At 42.7% G+C, this 20,207-nt stretch overlaps 1 protein-coding gene across 2 annotated transcripts in view; it reads left to right on the forward strand.

Moving 5' to 3' along the window:
• The window catches only part of EXOC4 (exocyst complex component 4), a 750,050-nt gene that overhangs the window by 16,947 nt on the left and 712,896 nt on the right, over window positions 1-20,207 (forward strand). For both annotated transcript variants that reach the window (XM_081102441.1, XM_081102440.1), the window contains exon 2: window positions 10,597-10,786. In XM_081102441.1, the coding sequence (XP_080958567.1) occupies window positions 10,597-10,786 (190 nt within the window). The remainder of the gene's footprint in view (window positions 1-10,596; window positions 10,787-20,207) is intronic.

The raw sequence follows: 20,207 nt of genomic DNA on the forward strand, positions 1-20,207 counted from the left end.
CGGGGGGGTGGGGCTCTGTACCCTGTCACACACAGAGCAGGGCCGATCAGGGGGTTGGGGAGCTCCCCCCTGTCACGCACAGAGCAGGGTCAATCAGGGGGTTGGGGAGCTCCCCCCTGTCACGTACAGAGTAGGGCCGATAGGGGAGTTGGGGCACCGCCCCCTGTCACACACAGAGCAGGGCGGATCAAGGCGTTGGGGCGCCGCCCCCTATCACCCACAGAGCAAGGCCGATCAGGGGGTTGAGGCACTCCCCCCGTCACACTCAGGGCAGGGCTGATGGGGAGGTTGCGGCTCCACCCTGTCACACACAGAGCAGGGCCCATGGCGGGGTTGGGGCGCCGCACCCTGTCACACACAGAGCAGGGCTGATCAGGGGGTTTGGGCGCTGCCCCCTGTCACGCTGCTCCAGGGGCCAGGAGGCCTCGCGGCTCCGCTGATCCCGGTGCTGGGAGGCATATTACCCTTTTACTATATAGGATAGAGGCCTGGTGCACGGGTGGGGGCCGGCTGGTTTGCCCTGAAGGGTGTCCCGGATCAGGGTGGGGGTCCCGCTTGGGTGCCTGGCCAGCCTGGATGAGGGGCTGAGGGCTGTTTGCAGCTGGTCACACCCCCTTCAGGGTGGGGGTCCCCACTGGGGTGCCTGGCCAGTCTGGGTGAGGGGCTGAGGGCCGTTTTCAGGCTGGCGGGCGATTGAAACTCCCAATCTTCTTTTTTTCTTTTTCTTTTTTATTCTGGGATTTATTTACCTTCTATGGCTGTCACTGGAACTGAGAGCCGGCTTTAGCTCTGAGGCTCGCCTCCAGCTTGAGGCCTTGGGTGCTGAAAGCAGGTATCTGGTTTGTTTGGGTTCTATAATTGAAACACTGTTGCAACTCCAGCTGGGCTGGCTGGCTGAAAGCATGGGGATTGTTTAGCTTCTATAATTGCAACATAGTTGCTTAGAGTGCAAGCTCAGAACCCAGCAGGGGCAGGCAGGGAACCTTGGCTTCCTCCTTCACTGGAGCAAGCAAGCCTCCTGTTCGCTTCGGCTGCCTGGCTGCCGGCCGCCATCTTGGTTGACAGTTAATTTGCATATCGCCCTGATTAGCCAGTGGGAAGCGTGTCGGCGGTATGGTTAATTACCATGTTTGTCTATTATTAGATAGGATTCTTGTACAAGTCATCTCAGATCTTTTTTTGGAAACAGCTAGGATAGAAATAAAATGAAACTTGAAAATAAATATTGTTATGCAGTATTCGTATTTATTATTAAATCCTGGTTGAAGGCTATCATTCTTTGCATGGGTGCTAACTCCCAAGTGGCTTCAAAGAACACTTTCAGCGTGAAAGCCCACAAAACTGTAACTGATCTGGCTCCCAGGCTCCTCCCTGACCTCATCTCGCCCCTGTCACTCTTCCTCACTTTTCTAAAGCCACATGGATCACCTTGCCATTCCTTCTTTGAGCAGGCCAAATACTTCCTGCTTCATGGCCTGTCCATCTTCTATTTATCTGGAATCAGCTTTTCTGGATATGCCACCTTCCTCCCCCTAGTACCTAGAAAGCTCCATTCAAATGCTGTCTTTATCGGAGGGCCTTCTTGGTCTCCATAAGTAAAATAGTCCCCATCTTCCTACTCTGCCTTCCATTTCCCATAGTTGCTACTCCCTGCCTCCACGTGTTACCTGTTTCTCTATTTGTTTCATTGCTTCCCTATAAGAATGTAAGCTTATGAGGGAGGGATTGGTTTTGCCACAGCTGAGTCTCTAGTTCAGTGGTTCTCAACCTGTGGGTCGCGACCCCTTTGGCGGTCAAACGACCCTTTCACAGGGGTCGCCTAAGACCATCCTGCATATTAGATATTTACATTACGATTCAAAACAGTAGCAACATTACAGTTATGAAGTAGCAACGAAAATAATGTTATGGTTGTGTCACAACATGAGGAACTGTATTTAACACATTGTTTGCGGGTAGTTTTTATCGCGCGCTAACAGGTGGCGCGGGCCATTTTTGCTAATTTTTTGCGCAAATGGCAACGTTCAGTAAAATTACGATAACTTTAGTTTACGTATTTATACGTTAACCGCATTCTACCACTAGTCTATAAAAAACGTATTAATACGTGTCCCGTGCTCTACTACCTCCAGTCAACATAAACCGTATAAATATGTTTCCCGCATACAGTGTATTAAGGGGCCAGGAGGTTGAGAACCACTGCTCTAGATTCTTAGAACTGTGCTTGCTAAGTAGTAGGTGCTTAATAACTATTTGTTGAATGAATAAATGAGCTAAGTAGGGTCACAGTACTATTGTCTGTCCTTTCTTAGACATTTTTAAAAATATATATTTTATTGATTTTTTGCAGAGAGGAAGGGAGAGGGATAGAGAGCTAGAAACATCGATGAGAAAGAAACATCAATCAGCTGCCTCCTGCATGCCCCCCACTGGGGATGTGCCCGCAACCAAGGCACATGCCCTTGACCAGAATCGAGCCCGGGACCCTTGAGTCCGCAGGCCGACGCTCTGTCCACTGAGCCAAACCGGTCAGGGCTCTTAGACATTTTGAACAGGCATTACTTCGTGGGAGATAATTTGGCTGCAGTTGTTTCCTGACCCAGGGAACTGCTTTCTGTGCCTCCTTCAGATCCTGCGTCTGGCTGCTGCTCCTTGGTTAGCTTTTCCTAAGCACTTAGTGCACCCAGCACTAAGAATACAGAGAAAGGTCTGACCTCGGACCTAAATAAATATCTCAGTGCTTTCGAGATATTTTCGAGATATGGGGGAGGTGTGAAGGAATTTGGGCTAACAGCGTTGTGATTCACAGGTGACTGACTTTGTTCCTAATGATGGATAAGTCCACACTTCAATTGCACTTTATATTTTACAAAGCCCATTACACACTTCTCTTTACCACCACCTGGTGAGGCAGGTACTCTTATTAACTTGTCTCTTTGACAAGGAAAGAAACAGATCCAGAGAAGTTAGTGCCTTTCCGAGGTCAAAGTAGCTTGGAAGTTGCAGACACCTCATGTTTGCCATATCTGATGAGAGTGGTAAGAACTATTTCTGTAGAAATACACTAATGGTAGTATTCCAGATCTGTCTTCTTTCTTTTTGCATCCTCTTCTTCTGTCTTTGACTGAAGGTTACTGTTCCTCTTGAGCAGTGGTTCTTAACCTTCCTAATGCTTCGACCCTTTAATACAGTTCCTCATGTTGTGGTGACCCCCAACCATAAAATTATTTTCGTTGCTACTTCATAACTGTAATTTTGCTACTGTTATGAATCGTAATGTAAATATCTGATATGCAGGATGTATTTTCATTGTTACAAATTGAACATGATTAAAGCATAGTGATTAATCACAAAAACAATATGTAATTTTATATTCAATATGTGTTTTCTGATCGTTTTAGGCGACCCCTGTGAAAGGGTCGTTTGACCCCCAAAGGGGTCTCGGCCCACAGGTTGAGAACTGCTGCTCTTGAGTGATGGGTTACCTTTGGATGGCTAACCTTATTTTCATAGGTGTGCCTTTTCTTTTATGTAATCTTCCTTTTGTCTTTTTAAAGAGTAATACCAACTTTCATGTACTTTGTCCTGCCTGCATTTCACTACTTTATTAAAGTCCAAAGTGAAAGCAAAATTGCTTCATAGAAGGAGCCAGTGATGGTGACTAGTTATTTTCCTTTCAAAACACTTGAGCAGCTACCCTGAAATACAGAGGCTATGGAATACCACTCAGCTGTAAGAAAAGATGAAATGTTGCCACTTGCTACAACATGGATGGACCTTGAGAGTATTCTGCTAAGCGAAATAAGTCAGTCTGAAAAAGCCAAGAAACATATGATTTCACTCATATGCAGGATATAAAACAAAAACTCAGAGACACAGACAACAGTATGGTGGTTACCAGAGGGAAGGGGGTGGGAGGATAGTAAAGGGTAAAGGGGGCCAAATATATGGTGATGGAAGATGATTTGACTTTGGGTGGTGGGAACACAGTGCAATATACAGATCATGTATCATAACATGTACCCTTGAAACTTATATGATCTTATTAACTAATGTCACCCCAATAAATTTAATAAAAAAGGATGATTCTGTAACCTGAATGCATCTTGGGGTGGCAACTTTAAACTGTTCTCTGCTCATGTCTTTTAGCTCATGCTTTTTAAACCCTCTTGTCCAGATGTGATGTTACCACTGAAACTGCTGCTTAGCGCTCTTTTTACATCTTCAGCTGTCAGCTCTTCTCTTGGCTGATTGTGGTGCAGCCTGCAGCTCCAGAGCTGAGGCAGGAAGAGTAGGATTTTGTAACATTATAGTGGAAAGGGCGTGGCCTTTGCCATCAAGTATACTTAGTTTTCATTCCAAATCTGATGTTATGAGCTATGTACATGTATGCAAGTTATTTTGCCTCTCTGTTCCTCTGCTTGTTATCTGTGAAAAGGGTGGTGATATTATCTCACCACACTGTCTTGAGGATTGCCTTAGATTATGTGTGCGAGGTAGTCACTGCATGGCCTGTGCCTCACTTGCACCTCCTCTTCCCAAAATGTAGTATATTTGTGCATTTAGTTTTAAACTTTTCCAAGTAGAGGGTGAGTGAGAGCTGCTTTGTTAGCATTCAACATCAAAGGGATCTTGGATAATTTTTGGGCTCGATAAAAAATGCAGTGTAATTTTAGGCTAGTGCCCAGATGGTGGGCTACGGAATCTCTTCCTGTTGGACTGACTGGCCACACCATATTGAGGGTATGTTGTGTTCAGAGCTGAGTAGCTCATCTTCGGAGGCAGGACAGGGAGGCTTTGAAGAAGCAGACTGCCCAGCTGCTACTGAAAAGCTCAGGCCTGGCAAACCACGCAGTCTCTTCATTGGTAGAAAGAGTGGTAATAATGGCACCTCCCTTGTAATTGTTGTCAGGAATAAATGAATTATTATGTGTCGACCACTTAGATGAATGCCAGGCATGGAGTGGGTTTTGTGTGAGTGGTAGCCGCTGTTGAGGGGACCTCAGAGGAAAGCAAGCAGGATGGTGGGCTTCCGTGTTGTGGAAGAAACAGTTGAGGAAATTGGAGGTGTTTTTAATCTAAGGACGAAGGGAGTATTGAGAGGCCTTTACCATTTAAAGAGAAATTTTAGGGAAGAAGGAATAGATTTATTTTGAGTTACTGGGAAAGGTGGATGGGTAGACATTATGAAGAGGCTTATTTTGTTTTTATTTTATTTATTTTATTTTAATGAAAGGCTTTGTAATAAGGAGAGGCATTGAAAATTGCACTGAATTGCTTTGTAAGTTAGTGAGCTCTCCATCACATGGAGGCTTAGGAGGCTTCCTGATTTGGCTGTAGGGTGGCCTAGATCAGCGGTCGCCAACTGGTGGTCCGCGAGGTCCGAAAGGTTGGTGAGCGCTGGTTTAAGGAAACCTTTGGAGCAGTGGTTGCCAACCGGTGGTCCGCGGGCCACTGGTGAGGTCTGAAGGATTGGTGACCGCTGGCCTAGATGACAGTGTTCTCTTTTACCCTGCTGTCAGCTCAGATCAGGTAACTGGCTTACAGGAAGATGACTTCACACTGAAATTTGCTGGGTGTTGGTAACATGCCTAGGAACTTTCTCCCTGGAATTAGTCTGTTCTGACAGTCTATCGTTCGTTCATTTTGCAGATATTCATTGTGTGAGACATTGTATTTCTGGTCTTATTTTGCTGACATGAAAACAGGTTGGAAATGAATTTGTATTTACTTGACATCATGGACTCCTTGGAGAAACCCAATGAATTACGTTTCATCATGGGAGACAGTTCTCCTTGGGAGTGTTGTGTCTTGGGAGTTCTTTTGAGCGTAGCACTGAGTGCCCTTTGTTTTAGACTGTCTTGTCAGGGTGTTTGCTAGCAGGCATCCTTGGAAGATAGAATCTTTTCTTCTAGAGCAGAGGGCAGGCATGTTTCCTGTCCGGTATGAAAGATTCGGCTTTCTAAGCTCAGGGTTCTCTCCAGTAGTTCACAGTGTGTGCAGGCATCCTTTTGGGCTTAACCCCCATGGGACTTGGGGGAATGGGCACTGAACAAATGTGCTGGTGCTCATGCCACTTGCTGTGCTGTGAGTAATAAAGTCCTTAGTCTGACCCAGGAGTTTTGTGTCTTCTACCAGAATCCATAAAACCGTGGCAGGCTAGCTGTTAACTTGTAAGTAGGATAAAAATCTCAGGCTCTTCACAGTTCTTGGCATTAAGGAAGAATAAAGTGAGAATCAGAGGTCAAATCTCATGCCCAGTGCCAAATGATCTAGTGCAGTGGTCGGCAAACTCATTAGTCAACAGAGCCAAATAAAAACAGTACAATGACTGAAATTTCTTTTGAGAGCCGAATTTTTTAAACTTAAACAATATAGATAGGTACGTTGTTATTAACTTAATTAGGGTACTCCTAAGGCTTAGGACAGTGATGGCGAACCTTTTGAGCTCGGTGTGTCAGCATTTTGAAAAACCCTAATTTAACTCTGGTGTCGTGTCACATATAGAAATGTTTTGATATTTGCAACCGTAGTAAAACAAAGACTTAAATTTTTGATATTTATTTTATATATTTAAATGCCATTTAACAAAGAAAAATCAACCAAAAAAATGAGCTCATGTGCCACCTCTGACACGCGTGCCATAGGTTCGCCATCACTGGGTTAGGAAGAGCCACACTCAAGGGGCCAAAGAGCCGCATGTGGCTCGCGAGCCGCAGTTTGCTGACCACGGATCTAGTGCTTGGGGGCATGAAATTGGAACCTGTGTTTCCAAAGGATGTTCTTCCCATTACATTGTGGAAAAATGCTACTGACTTTACTGCTTCCCCTGCTACTACCAGTACTACTGCTGCTATACCTATGGTACCTAGCAACAGCAACCGACATTGTTGAGTTCTAATGATATGCCAGGCCTTGTTTGATCTCATTTAATTCTAACCAATAACCCTATAAGGAAGGTGTACTTACCATCTCCTTTTTATAGATTAGTAAAATGGGATAGGATTACCAAGGTCGCAGGGGCAGTACGTGGTGGATTCCAACCCAGGCAGTTTGACTCCAGAGCTCATGACTCCTGTAGGAGTTAGGAGCATAATTAGAAAACAGATCTACCTGGGTTTTGAATCCCTGTCCTGCTCCTTCCCTTATTGTATGAGGTGGGGCAAACCTCTTCACATCTCAGCTGCTACATCTGTAAAAAGGGGAGGGAGGATAGTCGTAGGACCCACTCCAGGGCTGTGTGAAGATTAAACATACATTCTATCAAGTCTACAGCACAGCTGCTTCCTGGCAGCCACTAAGCCTCTCTAAATATTAGCGGCCATCATTATTATTTTTTATCCTTGCTGCCTTCCTTTCCTTTAATTAAATTTTTAAAAGTGGTTTGTACTTTCAGAGTTCTCCAATATAAGTATTTTTTACTAAGGAAAAATGTCATTCAGCCCAGTTTACATCAAGAGAAAGAATTTCCAATGTGGGGCAACCCTGGCACAGGCTGTTTTCCTTACATAAATATTTTCTCTAAAAATGAAAATAGCTGAAACCCCCAACAGACCAATTTACTTTTCAATCTTTACTTTAGTAACTCTTTGATTTTCCTAAGTAACTCCTAATGCTCCAGTGATGTATCCCAGGGACAGCTGATGCCCAGGATGAGGTCCTCTCTGGGCCTGACATTTTCCTTAGTGGTAACGCTGCTGCTTAATGTAAACAGTGTGAAACGTCTGGCATGTTTCCTTCCACAGATGGTGGTGGTGAGGAAGTCATGCACAGCGGTGTGGCTTTGAAAATTCTGTGGCTGTTGGCTGTTACCAGGGGAAACATAGAGTTAAATATCTAGGGATCTTCTTCTTGGGACAATTGATAAACTGAAGGCATTTTCTGATTGTGCTTTACTTTTGATTAACAGCCTGGAAGGTTTCAGATTTAAAGAGCAAAGTTATAGATCATAAAAGCAACAGGAAGACACCCTTAGCTACCCCCAAATAATGCAAGTGATTTTGGTAGCTCTGTCTTTGGAACCAAATTCTCCCTAAATTCTCTGCTATGATTTATTTATTAGTCAAACACTTGCATGGTCTTCTCTACCTGAAAGTAACCTTGGTAAGTGTGGTGTAGGATCACCAGCTGACAGAGGACACAGACCTGGCGTGGGAAAGGCCTTCCTTTAAGTCTTGGGGTTCACAGGATGTTGATTTCCTGAGTGTCCCCCACATTCCTTAGAGCAGAGGTCCTCAAACTTTTTAAACAGGGGGCCAGTTCACTGTCCCTCAGACATTCCACACATGCGCACTGCGGGTTCGGAACGAGTTGGCTGCTAAGCAGGACAGGCAGCGGTGGCAAAAACACCCGGCGGGCCGGATGAATGTTTTCTGCGGGCCGCGTGTGGCCCGCAGGCCGTAGTTTGAGGACCCCTGCCTTAGAGGCATCACCTTTTTCCTTCCTTACACTCTCCCCCCCACTCCCAATTTCATGCTAGATCAGATCTCTTGGCATCCGTAACACATTTACAAAATTGTTTCAGGAGGTTAGATTGAAGTCAAAGACTGGCTGCTGAATCTCCCTCTGAATTGAAAAGCAAGTTTTACATATTATGTGGCTCGTGAATTAAGATCTTTTGGTCTAAGTGACAGTTTGGAGAAGTCTGTTGTACAGTATTTTGCTTGCAAATACCTAGGAGTGGATATGTGATTGATTTGCTGACAGACCATCTCTGAAAGCAGTTTTAATGATGGACTTATAATTGATTGCATCCATCACTGAGAGCCTAAAATACCCCTCCCTAAATTAAAAAAGATAAATGAAATAAATTATGCTGAATGTATAGGCTGACAAATCTGAGGGAATTTAATGAAACTCTAAATTACCACAGCCAACAGATAAGAGGAAAAGGTTTCTTTGTTGCTGATTATAATACTAAATTAAAAAAAATTATCCAAGAAAAATAATAGAGGAAACAAAGGTCTGTGGCCATGTATCAAACTAAAGTTATTGAAAGATTTTTAATAAGTGTATCTATCTCATCCCCTGGTTATTGTTGATTCGTATCAATCTTGTTAGCGCTGATGCAAGAATAGCACATTCAGGGACTACCTTGTAGTGTAGCTCCCATTATTGCTGTCCTTACAGATTTCAGAATTAATATGACCTTATTTTCAGGCCACTGGGGGTTCTGTACCAAATTGAGGCCATTTAAATAAGCTATTTGGGCCCTTGCTGGTGTGGCTCAGTTGGTTGGAGCATTGTCTCAAGCACCAAAGTGTTGCAGGTTTAATTCCCCGTCAGGGCATATGCCCAGGTGTGGGTTTTTGATCCCTGCTCAGGGTGGGTACAGGAGGCAGCCCATTTATGTTCCTCCCTCCCTCCTTCCCTCCTTCCCTCCCTCCCTCCCTCCCTCCTTCCCTCCTTCCCTCCTTCCCTCCTTCCCTCCTTCCCTCCCTCTCCCTTTTTCTGTCTCTAAAATCAATAAGAACTTATCCTTGAGTGAGAATTAAAGAAAAGCTATTTGGAAGGTGGCTTCTCAGGGTATGAGTGAATTTACCAGTTAGGACACTTTCAGCTCTATGTAAAAGACGACCAGCTGAAAGTGACCTAAACAGTGGGTAATTATCATCTCTCCTAGCAAGAAGTCCTGAGGTCAGGCAGCTGCAGGGTTGTCTGCTTTGGTGGCCAAAGACGTCATAGCAGTAGCTTGGCATTTGTCTGAGCTTTCCGTCCATGGTTGTAAGATGGCTGAATTATTTGAGTATCTCAGCTTTGTGTCAGAGTATTCAGTGTTGGGAAAAGGGGCCTGCTTCCTTAATCTTACTTGCGAGTAAACTATACCTAGAAGTCCTTAGTTTCAGTGGCCAAACTTGTCACTGGGAAGGGAAATGGAATTACCAGGATTCATTCAAACAAATCAAGACCTGCCCAGGGCCTTGCAGAGTTCATGCCGCCTATTATCCGATTACAGTTGGCATGCCAAGGAAAGACTGAGCGGACGGCCCCTTGGATAGGCAACCAGCAAATCCATTTAGACGGGGACATTGGAATTTACTACGTAGGTGGTTTCCTATTTTCTTTTAGGAAATTGTTTCATTTCCTAGTTAGTGGGATGAATGGGCTAGCTCCATGGTCAGCAAACTGCGGCTTGCGAGCCACATGCGGCTCCTTGGACCCTTGAGTGTGGCTCTTCCACAAAATTCCACGTGCGGGCGCGCACATATAGTGCGATTGAAACTTCGTGGTCCATGTGCAGAAGTTGGTATTTTGTGGAAGAGCCACACTCAAGGGGCCAAAGAGCAGCATGTGACTGATGAGCCGAAGTTTGCCAAGCCGCAGTTTGCCAACCACTGGGCTAGCTTATTGACTAATTGGTCTTTTCTTTTTTCTTCCAATTACAGTTTATATGCAATATTATTTTGTGTTAGTTTCAGGTGAACAACGTAAGTGATTTGACAATCATATACTTTATACAGTTCTCCCAATATTTCCAGTACCCACGTGGCACCATATATGGTTATTACAATATTATTGACTACATTTCCTATGTTGTACTTTTTTCCTTTTTGCTTTAAGTTTGACTCAGCTTGATATATTCTCTGTCCTTATCAGAACGCTGTCTACCAGTGATGATGTTGAAGACAGAGAAAATGAGAAGGGTCGCCTTGAAGAAGCCTATGAGAAATGTGACCGTGACCTGGATGAGCTGATCGTGCAGCACTATACAGAACTGACGACAGCTATCCGCACATACCAGAGCATCACAGAGCGCATCACCAACTCCCGAAACAAAATAAAGCAGGTGCGCCTCCTTTCCTCTTGTCTGGTGATTGCAGCACCTTCCCATTCGTCCAGGTGTTATCGCTGGGGGAGAGGAGCTGTGTAGTGGCCCAGGGCTTTAACCTTGGGTTCCTGGGGTTCCAGTGACTCCTAAAGGTGCTTTCAGGAGTTAGGAGAGGCATATGCTGGAAAGCCAGAGGGCATCCGGGATTTGCTTCTTCCTTCTCCTATGGGCCTCTTACTATTTGAGGCTCCCGTCACAGAGTATCAAATGTATTTAATGTGCTCATATCACACATTGAGTGTGTGTGTGTCTGTGTGTTGTAGCGGTTGACTTATTTTAAAAAAAAATTTTACCTTTGAGTTTGTCACCTAATTTGAAGTTGGTTGTAATTTCTCTGCAGTCATTGCACATTCTTTGTCATGTTTGTGAAGAAAATCAAATTTATAAATTATTTAAGCATATAGGAAATATTTATGAATACCAAAATTCTGAATATAATTCTTAGTAGTGACAAGTATGTATTAATTTCTGTTTTGTAATTTTCTTTTCATATTTTGGAGGTGTGTGTGTGTTTTTTTTTTTACTCTTTCTTTCACTCTTTTTCTCCCCTTTGTTTTCCTCCCCTTCTCTCTTCCCTCTTTCTGCCCCTTTTCTTCTTTCTTCAACCTCTCCTTCCCCACCTCCTTCCTTTTGTAGTAGGTGCAGGAAAAGCTCTTGGGGCTCCTGGGTACCATGTCTCTAGTACCTAAGGGATAGAGTGGGTTCATAAGGGGTAATTTTATATTTGGCTAAGGCATCGGTTCTCAACCTGTGGGTCGCGACCCCTTTGGGGGCCGAATGACCCTTTCACAGGGGTCGCCTAAGACCATTGGAAAACACATATATAATTACATATTGTTTTTGTGATTAATCACTATGCTTTAATTATGTTCAATTTGTAACAATGAAATTGGGGGTCACCACAACATGAAGAACTGTATTAAAGGGTCACGGCATTAGGAAGGTTGAGAACCACTGGGCTAAGGAGTAAACTGATAACTAAATGTTGTGTGTTGTCACATTATAGTTATGTGGTTCTTGGTTGTGTATTTTAAGGGTCACTCCTTTAATACCTCTTACTACTACTCATTGATGGATAATCATTTCTACCACTTATTGAGCACTGATTCCTTGCTAGGCATGGTGGTGTATATTCCTATTTCACCAAATCTAGAATTTGAACTTGCGTCTCCCTAACTCTAAGCCAGTGATTCCCAAAGTGGGCGCTACCGCCCCTTGGTGGGCGCTGCAGCGATCCAGGGGGGCGGTGATGGCCACAGGTGCATTTGTTTTAACTTTTTTTGTATTACCTTTCTATACTGAGTTCAATAAATAGTTTCATAATTTCAAACTTCAATGTTTCTAATTTACACCTTTCTTTACTATATTTTACGAAAAAGGTAGAAACATTAATACATATATCTTTCTGTTTAATTGCTATTAAAATTAAAAAAAAATTAATTTCCAGGGGGCGCTGAGTAATATTTTTTATGGAAAGGAGGCGGTAGGCCAAATAAGTTTGGGAACCACTGCTCTAAGCCCTTGCTGCTGGTTTTCAGACATTTTTAAAATGAGATTTTTGCCAGAACCCTAGCAGACAGACATTCAGGGAGGTGGTGCTCTCTTTTTGATGTGGGTGTGAAAGGTCTGGAGCTCAGGCTTGGTCTCCTCTTCCATAGTTGGTGGCTGCCTCTAAGCACCTCTGTGGGCTGAGGGCTGAGTAGACCATTTGAAATGTACTGCTCCGTGCCATTTGATTGAGGTGGGGACTCTCTGGACTCTACCTGCTCAATTGTAGCTGAGCTCACGGCATTCTCACAGGTTTTCTTCCCTGTCTTCTAGACCTTATATCATGCTTTTGTAAGCAGATGCATAAACTATTCTTCTAAGACTGGTGTTGGTATGTTTCAGCCTCTAAGAGTAGAGTTGCCAAATCAGTAAGCCCTTTGAAGCAATATGATGACCTCTTTATATTTTAAAATTAACTGGGTATTTTCGAAAGGAATACTGTAATTCTTGGCCTTTACAAGTGGTGAATTCATCCTGTGGATTTATCTGTGAAACTAGGTAAAGGTATAGATCAGTTGCTCTAGATTTAAAATAAACTGTAGTCCATTTTGACCCAATAATATCAAATCGGCAACCTTTTGGTACATGGGATGATGCCCAACCAACTAACCCATACTGGCCATCCTCTTTTTTAAGTATGGTGGAGTTTGAGGCAAAAGAAAACCAAGAGAGAAAATGTTGTGTTTATTATATCAGTTGTCAAGAAAAAGAAAGTCATAATTCGGTGTTATGAATTAGCCTCAATACTGGAAAGAAAGAGCAAGAAAGGGCTAAAGCTCTTTTCGGAAAGTCTTTAATAATTGATAAATGGGAGAAGAAACATGTTGGGAAGAAATGAAAGTGAACTTATTTTCATTTTATAATCTGACAATTTTGTACTGTGAAAGGGCATTTCTTATCACCATGGAAACATTGATGTTTCCTCACCAATCTTTCCCTGTCATTCCTTTTTCATTTAAAGACTTGTCCTTTTTTTTTTTAAAAAGTCTTTATTGTTGAAAGTATTACATATGTCTCTTTTTCCCCCCATTCAGCTCTCCCAGCCCACTATTGACTCCCCCTCTACCCTGCACCTGCTCTCTCCCTCCCCCCAGGCCTTCACTGCACTATTGTCTGTGTCTACCAAATTCTTTGCTTAACCTATTCTGCCCCCGCCTTCCTTTTGAGATTTGACAGTCTGTCATGTCTGGTTCTGTTTTAGGTCCTAATAGTGGAAAACACTAGTCCCTGTCCTCATGGAGCTTACATGCTAATGGTAGGAGATAGGAAAACAAACAAATGATGCTACTTAACATCATTGCCTCTGTATATTAAATGTCTGTTTTGTGCTGGGCATTATCTGGGCTCTGGGGTAGAAGTGAATAAAACAGATAAAAATCTTGCCCTCATGGAGTTCGCATTCTAGTCAGGGGAGAAGACTGTACATTAATAAATAAATAGAATATGGTAAAACATATTAAGAATTGATGTGCCAAAAAATGGCAAGGGAGGGAGAATAGGGAGCTGCTGTTTTAAATAGGTTGGTTGGAGAAGGCTTCCATCTGAGCCAGCCCTGAAGGAGGTGAGTCAGGAAAGCGCCACAGGAAGGAGGAGTGGCAGATATAAAAGTTTCCCGGAGCAGGAACATGACTGGAATTTTGGGGAAGCAGTTAGAGGCCAATGGGGCTGGAGAGAGATGAGAGCTGGTGGGAGGGGTGTGGATGGGCCAGGCCATGCATCTCCTTGGTCCCTGTGAAGACCTCGGTTTTAACTTTGAGTATGTTGGGAAACTATTGTAGGGCTTTGAGCATAGCAATCACATGATGGGACTAGTATTTTCAAAGGTCCACTCTGGCTGTTATACTGAGAATAGCTTTGAGTGGGGACCAAGTCAGGTGAAGATGTTCATAGCCATGTCTTGTTACCTTTAAAAGCTTGAGAACACAGACCTGTTTACTTTCCACTTTTGATAGTAGTTTCATGTACAGATTTATTTTGTATTGGTAGAATCTGTGTCCTGGAGGATGATATGAACTGACAGATTTGGACTGTCTTCCCAGATAGTTCAATTTTTTTTACATCAGCCAGGTCCTTTTGGAATTTTATTCTAGATTTAAAAAATGTGCAAATAGAACACCACATATGATGGATCAGGTCAAGAAATGTGTATAATAAACAAAAATACTTGGGCAATCCTATTACAGTTGAATATATTGTAAAACTGGTCAAAATGAGATATTATTGCATTAGAAAACTTCAGGGTCCATAGGTTCTGCCAGTTTCTCATGTATGACAGTTGTAGCAGTAGCACCAAAATGGATGAATATGGTAGATACAAGTTGAGGACTCGGACCAGAGAGGTGATAATTGTTGGCATTTGAGTATTTCCTCCTTGGTGTACTAGGTGGAGGAAATGATATTAGATTTCTTTTTTTTTTTTTAAATATATTTTTTATTGATTTTTTACAGAGAAGAAGGGAGAGGGAATAGAGAGTTAGAAACATCCATCATCTTCCTCCTGCACACCCCGCACTGGGGATATGCCCGCAACCAAGGTACATGCCTTTGACCGGAATCGAACCTGGGACCCTCCAGTCCGCAGGCCGACGCTCTATCCACTGAGCCAAACCGGTCAGGGCGATATTAGATTTCTTTAAAGACACTAAGTAGTCCATCCGGTGCTTATCACAGGAGCAGGTGATAAGCTGACGGAAAACACAGATGCTTGTCTATATTGTGACATGTGCACAAACACTTCACATTTCATCCCAGTTTTGGCTGCCTTGCTGCTGTTAGATCAAGCTCTTAACTCATCTTTCTTGGTTGTAATTGGAAATAACTATACGTGATTATTCAAGTGGAGTTGTTAGGGCTTAATCATCGAATAATGCAACGTTCATTCGTTGACATTTAACTAAATAATTTTGTGGCTTTTATATGAAAGTATACCTTGAAAGGTAGAATTAGACTGAGGAATAACTTTAATTAAAGTCACAGTAGAACAACATGGTTTTGGTAGCAATATATTTACAACCCTAATACAAGATGGAAAATCCTCGCTGCCTGGATGAGAAAGGGAAAGAAGCCTAGAAGTGGACATGATAAGCAGTGGGCAGCAGTGAGATGCTATAGTTTAAGGTCTAGGCAGGAGTATGCAGTGCACTGATGCAGTCGCAGGAACTATGAGGAAACATTTCCATTAAGTTGAACAGTATCTGTATTTGCGTATCGTATCCAGACTCTGCAACTGAAGAGCTAAGTATTGCCCTTGGAAAGGTTGAGTGGAGCCTCCCAGAGAATTTAAAACCTTAGAATGGTAGCTGAATGGTAGCTGAAAAACCAAGAGAACAAAAGCATGGGAATGAGTTTGAAGGCAATCTTAAAATGCTTTCTAGTTATAAAGGGCTTTTAAAGAGAATAGTGAGCAGTGTTTCTGAAGTTCATTCTTTCCACGTACTTTCCATAGCAGGATGGGTACTTTCTATTAGTATAGCAAGGGTGGGGAACCTTTTTTCTGCCACTTGGATATTTATAATATAATTAGCAGGCCATATAAAATGAATGATCAACTTAAAAATTAGCCTGCTATATTTGGTCAAACATTTAATTAACCCACCCTTAATGCTTTGGCAGGGCCAGACCAAATGATTTCTTGGGCCTTATATGGCCCATGGACCAGACGTTCCCACCCCTGTTTTATAGGATTTTGGAAAAAATGGGCTGGACACTTACATCAGGAAAATACCCATAAAATACTAATATGTACATTTATTTTTACTATAAAAAAGAGAAGACATCTTGATATTTTTTGCTTTTAAAGTTAAGAATAATTTGTTATATGAATTTTTACTTACCAGCCCTTACATGTGGGGAGCTTTAGGAGATGTCTAGTTTATAGTTTCAGTGAGGTGCTTGCATGTTTGCTGTACTTATTATAGACTAGAGGTCCGGTGCATGAAAATTCGTGCATTTGGGCGGGGGGGGGGGGAGGGGGCCGGTTCCCTCAGCCTGGCCTCATAGCCTGGGAGCCCTCAGGGGATGTCCTAAGCCTCAGTCTGGCCTCCCTCTGTGGGAGGCAACTGGGCGGGCCTATCAGGGGACTGCGCAGGCTGGTGAGCAGCTGGTCTCGCACCCCACCCTACCCCAATTGCCCCTCCGCTGCTGCTAGTTGCTGCCACCCCCCCATCACCGTCCCCTCCGCCTGCCTGTTGGCACGCACCTTGACTGGTCTGGCGCTGCCTGCTAGCCGGCCCCACCACCCACCGATCTGTCATTCCGCTGTTTGGTTGATTTGCATATTATGCTTTTATTATATCTATATTATAAAAGGCCAGTAGCCGTAATGACCAAGCGACCAGTCACCAGGAGGTGCATTGATGGGTCTCGCGGTGCGGCGGGGGTCTGGGTCCCACTGGCGTAGTGGGTCTGGGTCTTGTGCAATTTCACGTGCTGGGCCTCTAGTAGAATAATATGCATATTCAGAAGCATTTCCCTCTTCATTCTTTTTTTTTTTTTAAATATATTTTATTGATTTTTTTACAGAGAGGAAGGGAGAAGGATAGAAAGTTAGAAACCTCGATGAGAGAGAAACATCGATCAGCTGCCTCCTGCACACCCCCTACTGGGTATGTGCCCGCAACCAAGGTACATGCCCTTGACCGGAATCGAACCTGGGACCCTTGAGTCCACAGGCCGACACTCTATCCACTGAGCCAAACCGGTTAGGGCTCCCTCTTCATTCATGATCCAAGTTCAGTGCTTTTCTGATTTAAGGTTTTAAAAGTGATGGCTTTTCACCACCTCCCCCATGCCTATATCCCTCAGCCTTTCTTACAGATGTCTCTGCCACTCCTCTCACAAATGCTACCACAGTGTTATTCAGAGGCCCAGGTAGTTTTCCTTCTCCCTATCTTTCCCAAGGCGGGTTTGCAAAAATCTCAACTACTCAGCCATCTGTATCTTCTCATACATTGTTCCCAGTAACCTCCTGGGCCCTGTTTTCCTTATTTTCTATTTTTCTAATAGTTTCTAATTAGAGTGACTTGCAGCTCTTGTATATTAAAACTGAAATTCTTGCCATTGCTGAACAGGTGTTGAGGAGCAATTGTGAAGTTAACTCAAATTCTCAGGAAGCAAAAGAAACTTGTGTTTGAGGAAGAATTTCTACTTGGGTTTTGATGTCATGATTTGAACAGCTTGGCTCTTCATGGATTTATTTAAGGAAGAAGCAAAGGAACATAATTTTAAATTTTAATTGTCCTGGTAAATAGATTTCAAGTGCTGATACCACATTCATAAAAGTAAAACAGGCATTTGAGATAAATGTATATAATTTGTTACCTTTCTCAAATTTAGATCTTATTCATTTTTGGACATAGCCCTGTTTCTCTCTTTTCTGTTTAAAAAATCATATTTATTGAGCTATAATTTACATACAATGAAGTGCAATATTTTTTGACTACAGTTCAGTGAGTTTTGGCAACTGTATATGCCCTTGAATGTGTACCATCACCCCAGTTCCCTGCTGCCTCTTTGCAGTCAGTCACAGCCTCCCTCACCCCCATCCTGTTTCAAGCAGCTACTGATTTGAGATGATCACTATAAATTATTCCGGCCTTTTCTAGAAGTTCATACAGTATGTACCCTTTTGCACCCAGCTTCTTTTGCTCAGCATAATGTTTTTGAGATTCATATTTCTTCCCTTTTATTGCTGACTGGTATTGCCCCCATCCCCCAACTTTTAAAATACCATGTCTTCATCATTGTGACTTTGTAATAAAAAAACCTGAACCCTCAGGGCAGTTTAGCATTAAAAGTTCTTGTAGCTTCTTATGTCTGCAACTTTGGTTAACTAACTCAGTTTAGGGAATACTTATGGTGATGCTCGTTTTCCACACAGCCTGATGCCTTCTGCGCCCTTCCCCAGTGCCACCTGCCTTTCATTTTCCCTTCATGCAGTAAGCAACAGTAAGCGGGCTGATTACATTGTGTACATCCTTGTGTGAAATGCTGGAAATGGTCTTTTTCCAAATAAAAAAGAGTTGGCCAAGATTTATTGACACTCTATAAATTTCTCTTGATCAAGAGCCTAGTTGGGTGTTGTATAATATAAATTTTACTTTTAACTGTTTCCATAGTAACAATTACAGAGGAAAAAGGTGAGATTTATAGAACCAAGGTGATAGGAGTAGAATATCAGAAATCAAATTCTAATAGATTTTCACTAAGATTTTAAAATATAATAGATTTAATAGTTAGCGTTATTAACCCAGAGACCAAGAACTCCAAGAAGATCTGAGAATGGCATTAAAAATCAAATAAAATCAGGAATGCTGATCAAAACCAGCACTCCCCTACCTCATCCTAGCCTAGTCCCAATTCCAACACTGAGGAATTGACTTTTACTTTTAGTTTTTTTCTTCAGATATTTCTATTTCTTTATTTCTAAGTAAAATGTTTATACTATTTTTCTGTTTTAGATATTACATAAGAACTTCCAGCTGTGGAAGATGAGGACATAGTCTTCCTCCCACTCTTTTCCCCACCCACCACATCTTCTTTCCTCAACCTCTCTATATAGTTGTATCCTAGTTTTTGGTTAAATAGTGCCTACTCTATTATAACTACATAAATATTTATATCTAGGCAGCATACTATATTTGCTTGTGTAATTTTGTTGTTGTTTTTCTTGGAGTCAGTGGTTGAATAATCCTGTTGCTTCCCATTTGCATTGGTTCACCCCCCAACCCCCTTCCCTGGATCCTGGGTTTCTTCCTTTTTCTCTTGCATTGATGGAGCACATTCTTCACCAGCTTGGTGAGATAGGTGCATATAAGGTTTATTGTGTGACAGCTTGAATCCTGATATGCATTCTGATTCACAGTCATTTGTACGAGTCTTCTGCCCCCTCATCCCCCCACCTTTGAATTCTTGTACAAAATTATCTCCTTATCCCTTGTGTTCTTACATGTCAGAATAGTGTGCCCTGGCTTGGGTCTTGTTTTTACTTCATTGTCTTGAACACTATGTGTAACTTTCAATCTGAAAACCCATTCTTTTGTTCTTTTATTACTATTATTTTTTAAATATATTTTTATTGACTTCAGAGAGAAAAGGAGAGTGGGAGAGAGAGAGAGAGATAGAAACATCAATGATAAGAAAGAATCATTGATCAACTACCTCCTGCTTGCCCCACACTGGGGATCGAGTCTACAACCCAGACATGTGCCCTGACTGGGAATCGAACTGTCACTTCCTGGCTCAGCCACTGAGCCACACAGGCTGGGTCTGGACCTTTTATTTTATTGGTACTTTTTTCACTTCATTTTTTTCATCTCCACCCCCACCAATTCCACTTTGACAAGTATTAGATTTCTTAGATCAATCCCCTCATTTTCTTTTATCTTCTTTTTACCTATATCTTGTTTTTTTTAATGTTTTATTCTTTTGATATTTATTCAAGCATATCTTTTCATCTTTGTATTGGTTTTTTTCCTATCATATTTTTAATTTTGAAGAGTTATTTTTCATTCTGTTTTTGATATAATATCTTCTCTTGTTTTTCCTAAGAATCCTATATAATGAAAGGGTAATATGCAAATTGACCCTAACAGCAGAAAGACTGAGAATGACTGGTCACTATGACACACACTGACCACCGGGGGGCAGACACTCAATACAGGAGCTGCCCCCTGGTGGTCAGTGCGCTCCCACAGGGGGAGCTCTGCTCAGCCACAAGCCAGACTGATGGCTGCCAGTACAGCGGTGGTGGTGGGAGCCTCTCCCGCCTCCTTAGCAGCGCTAAGGATGTCTGACTGCAGCTTAGGTCTGCTCCCCTCTGGCAAGTGGACAT

Source organism: Myotis nattereri, assembly GCF_964212035.1.
Source record: "Myotis nattereri genome assembly, chromosome: 11".
NCBI lineage: Eukaryota > Metazoa > Chordata > Mammalia > Chiroptera > Vespertilionidae > Myotis > Myotis nattereri.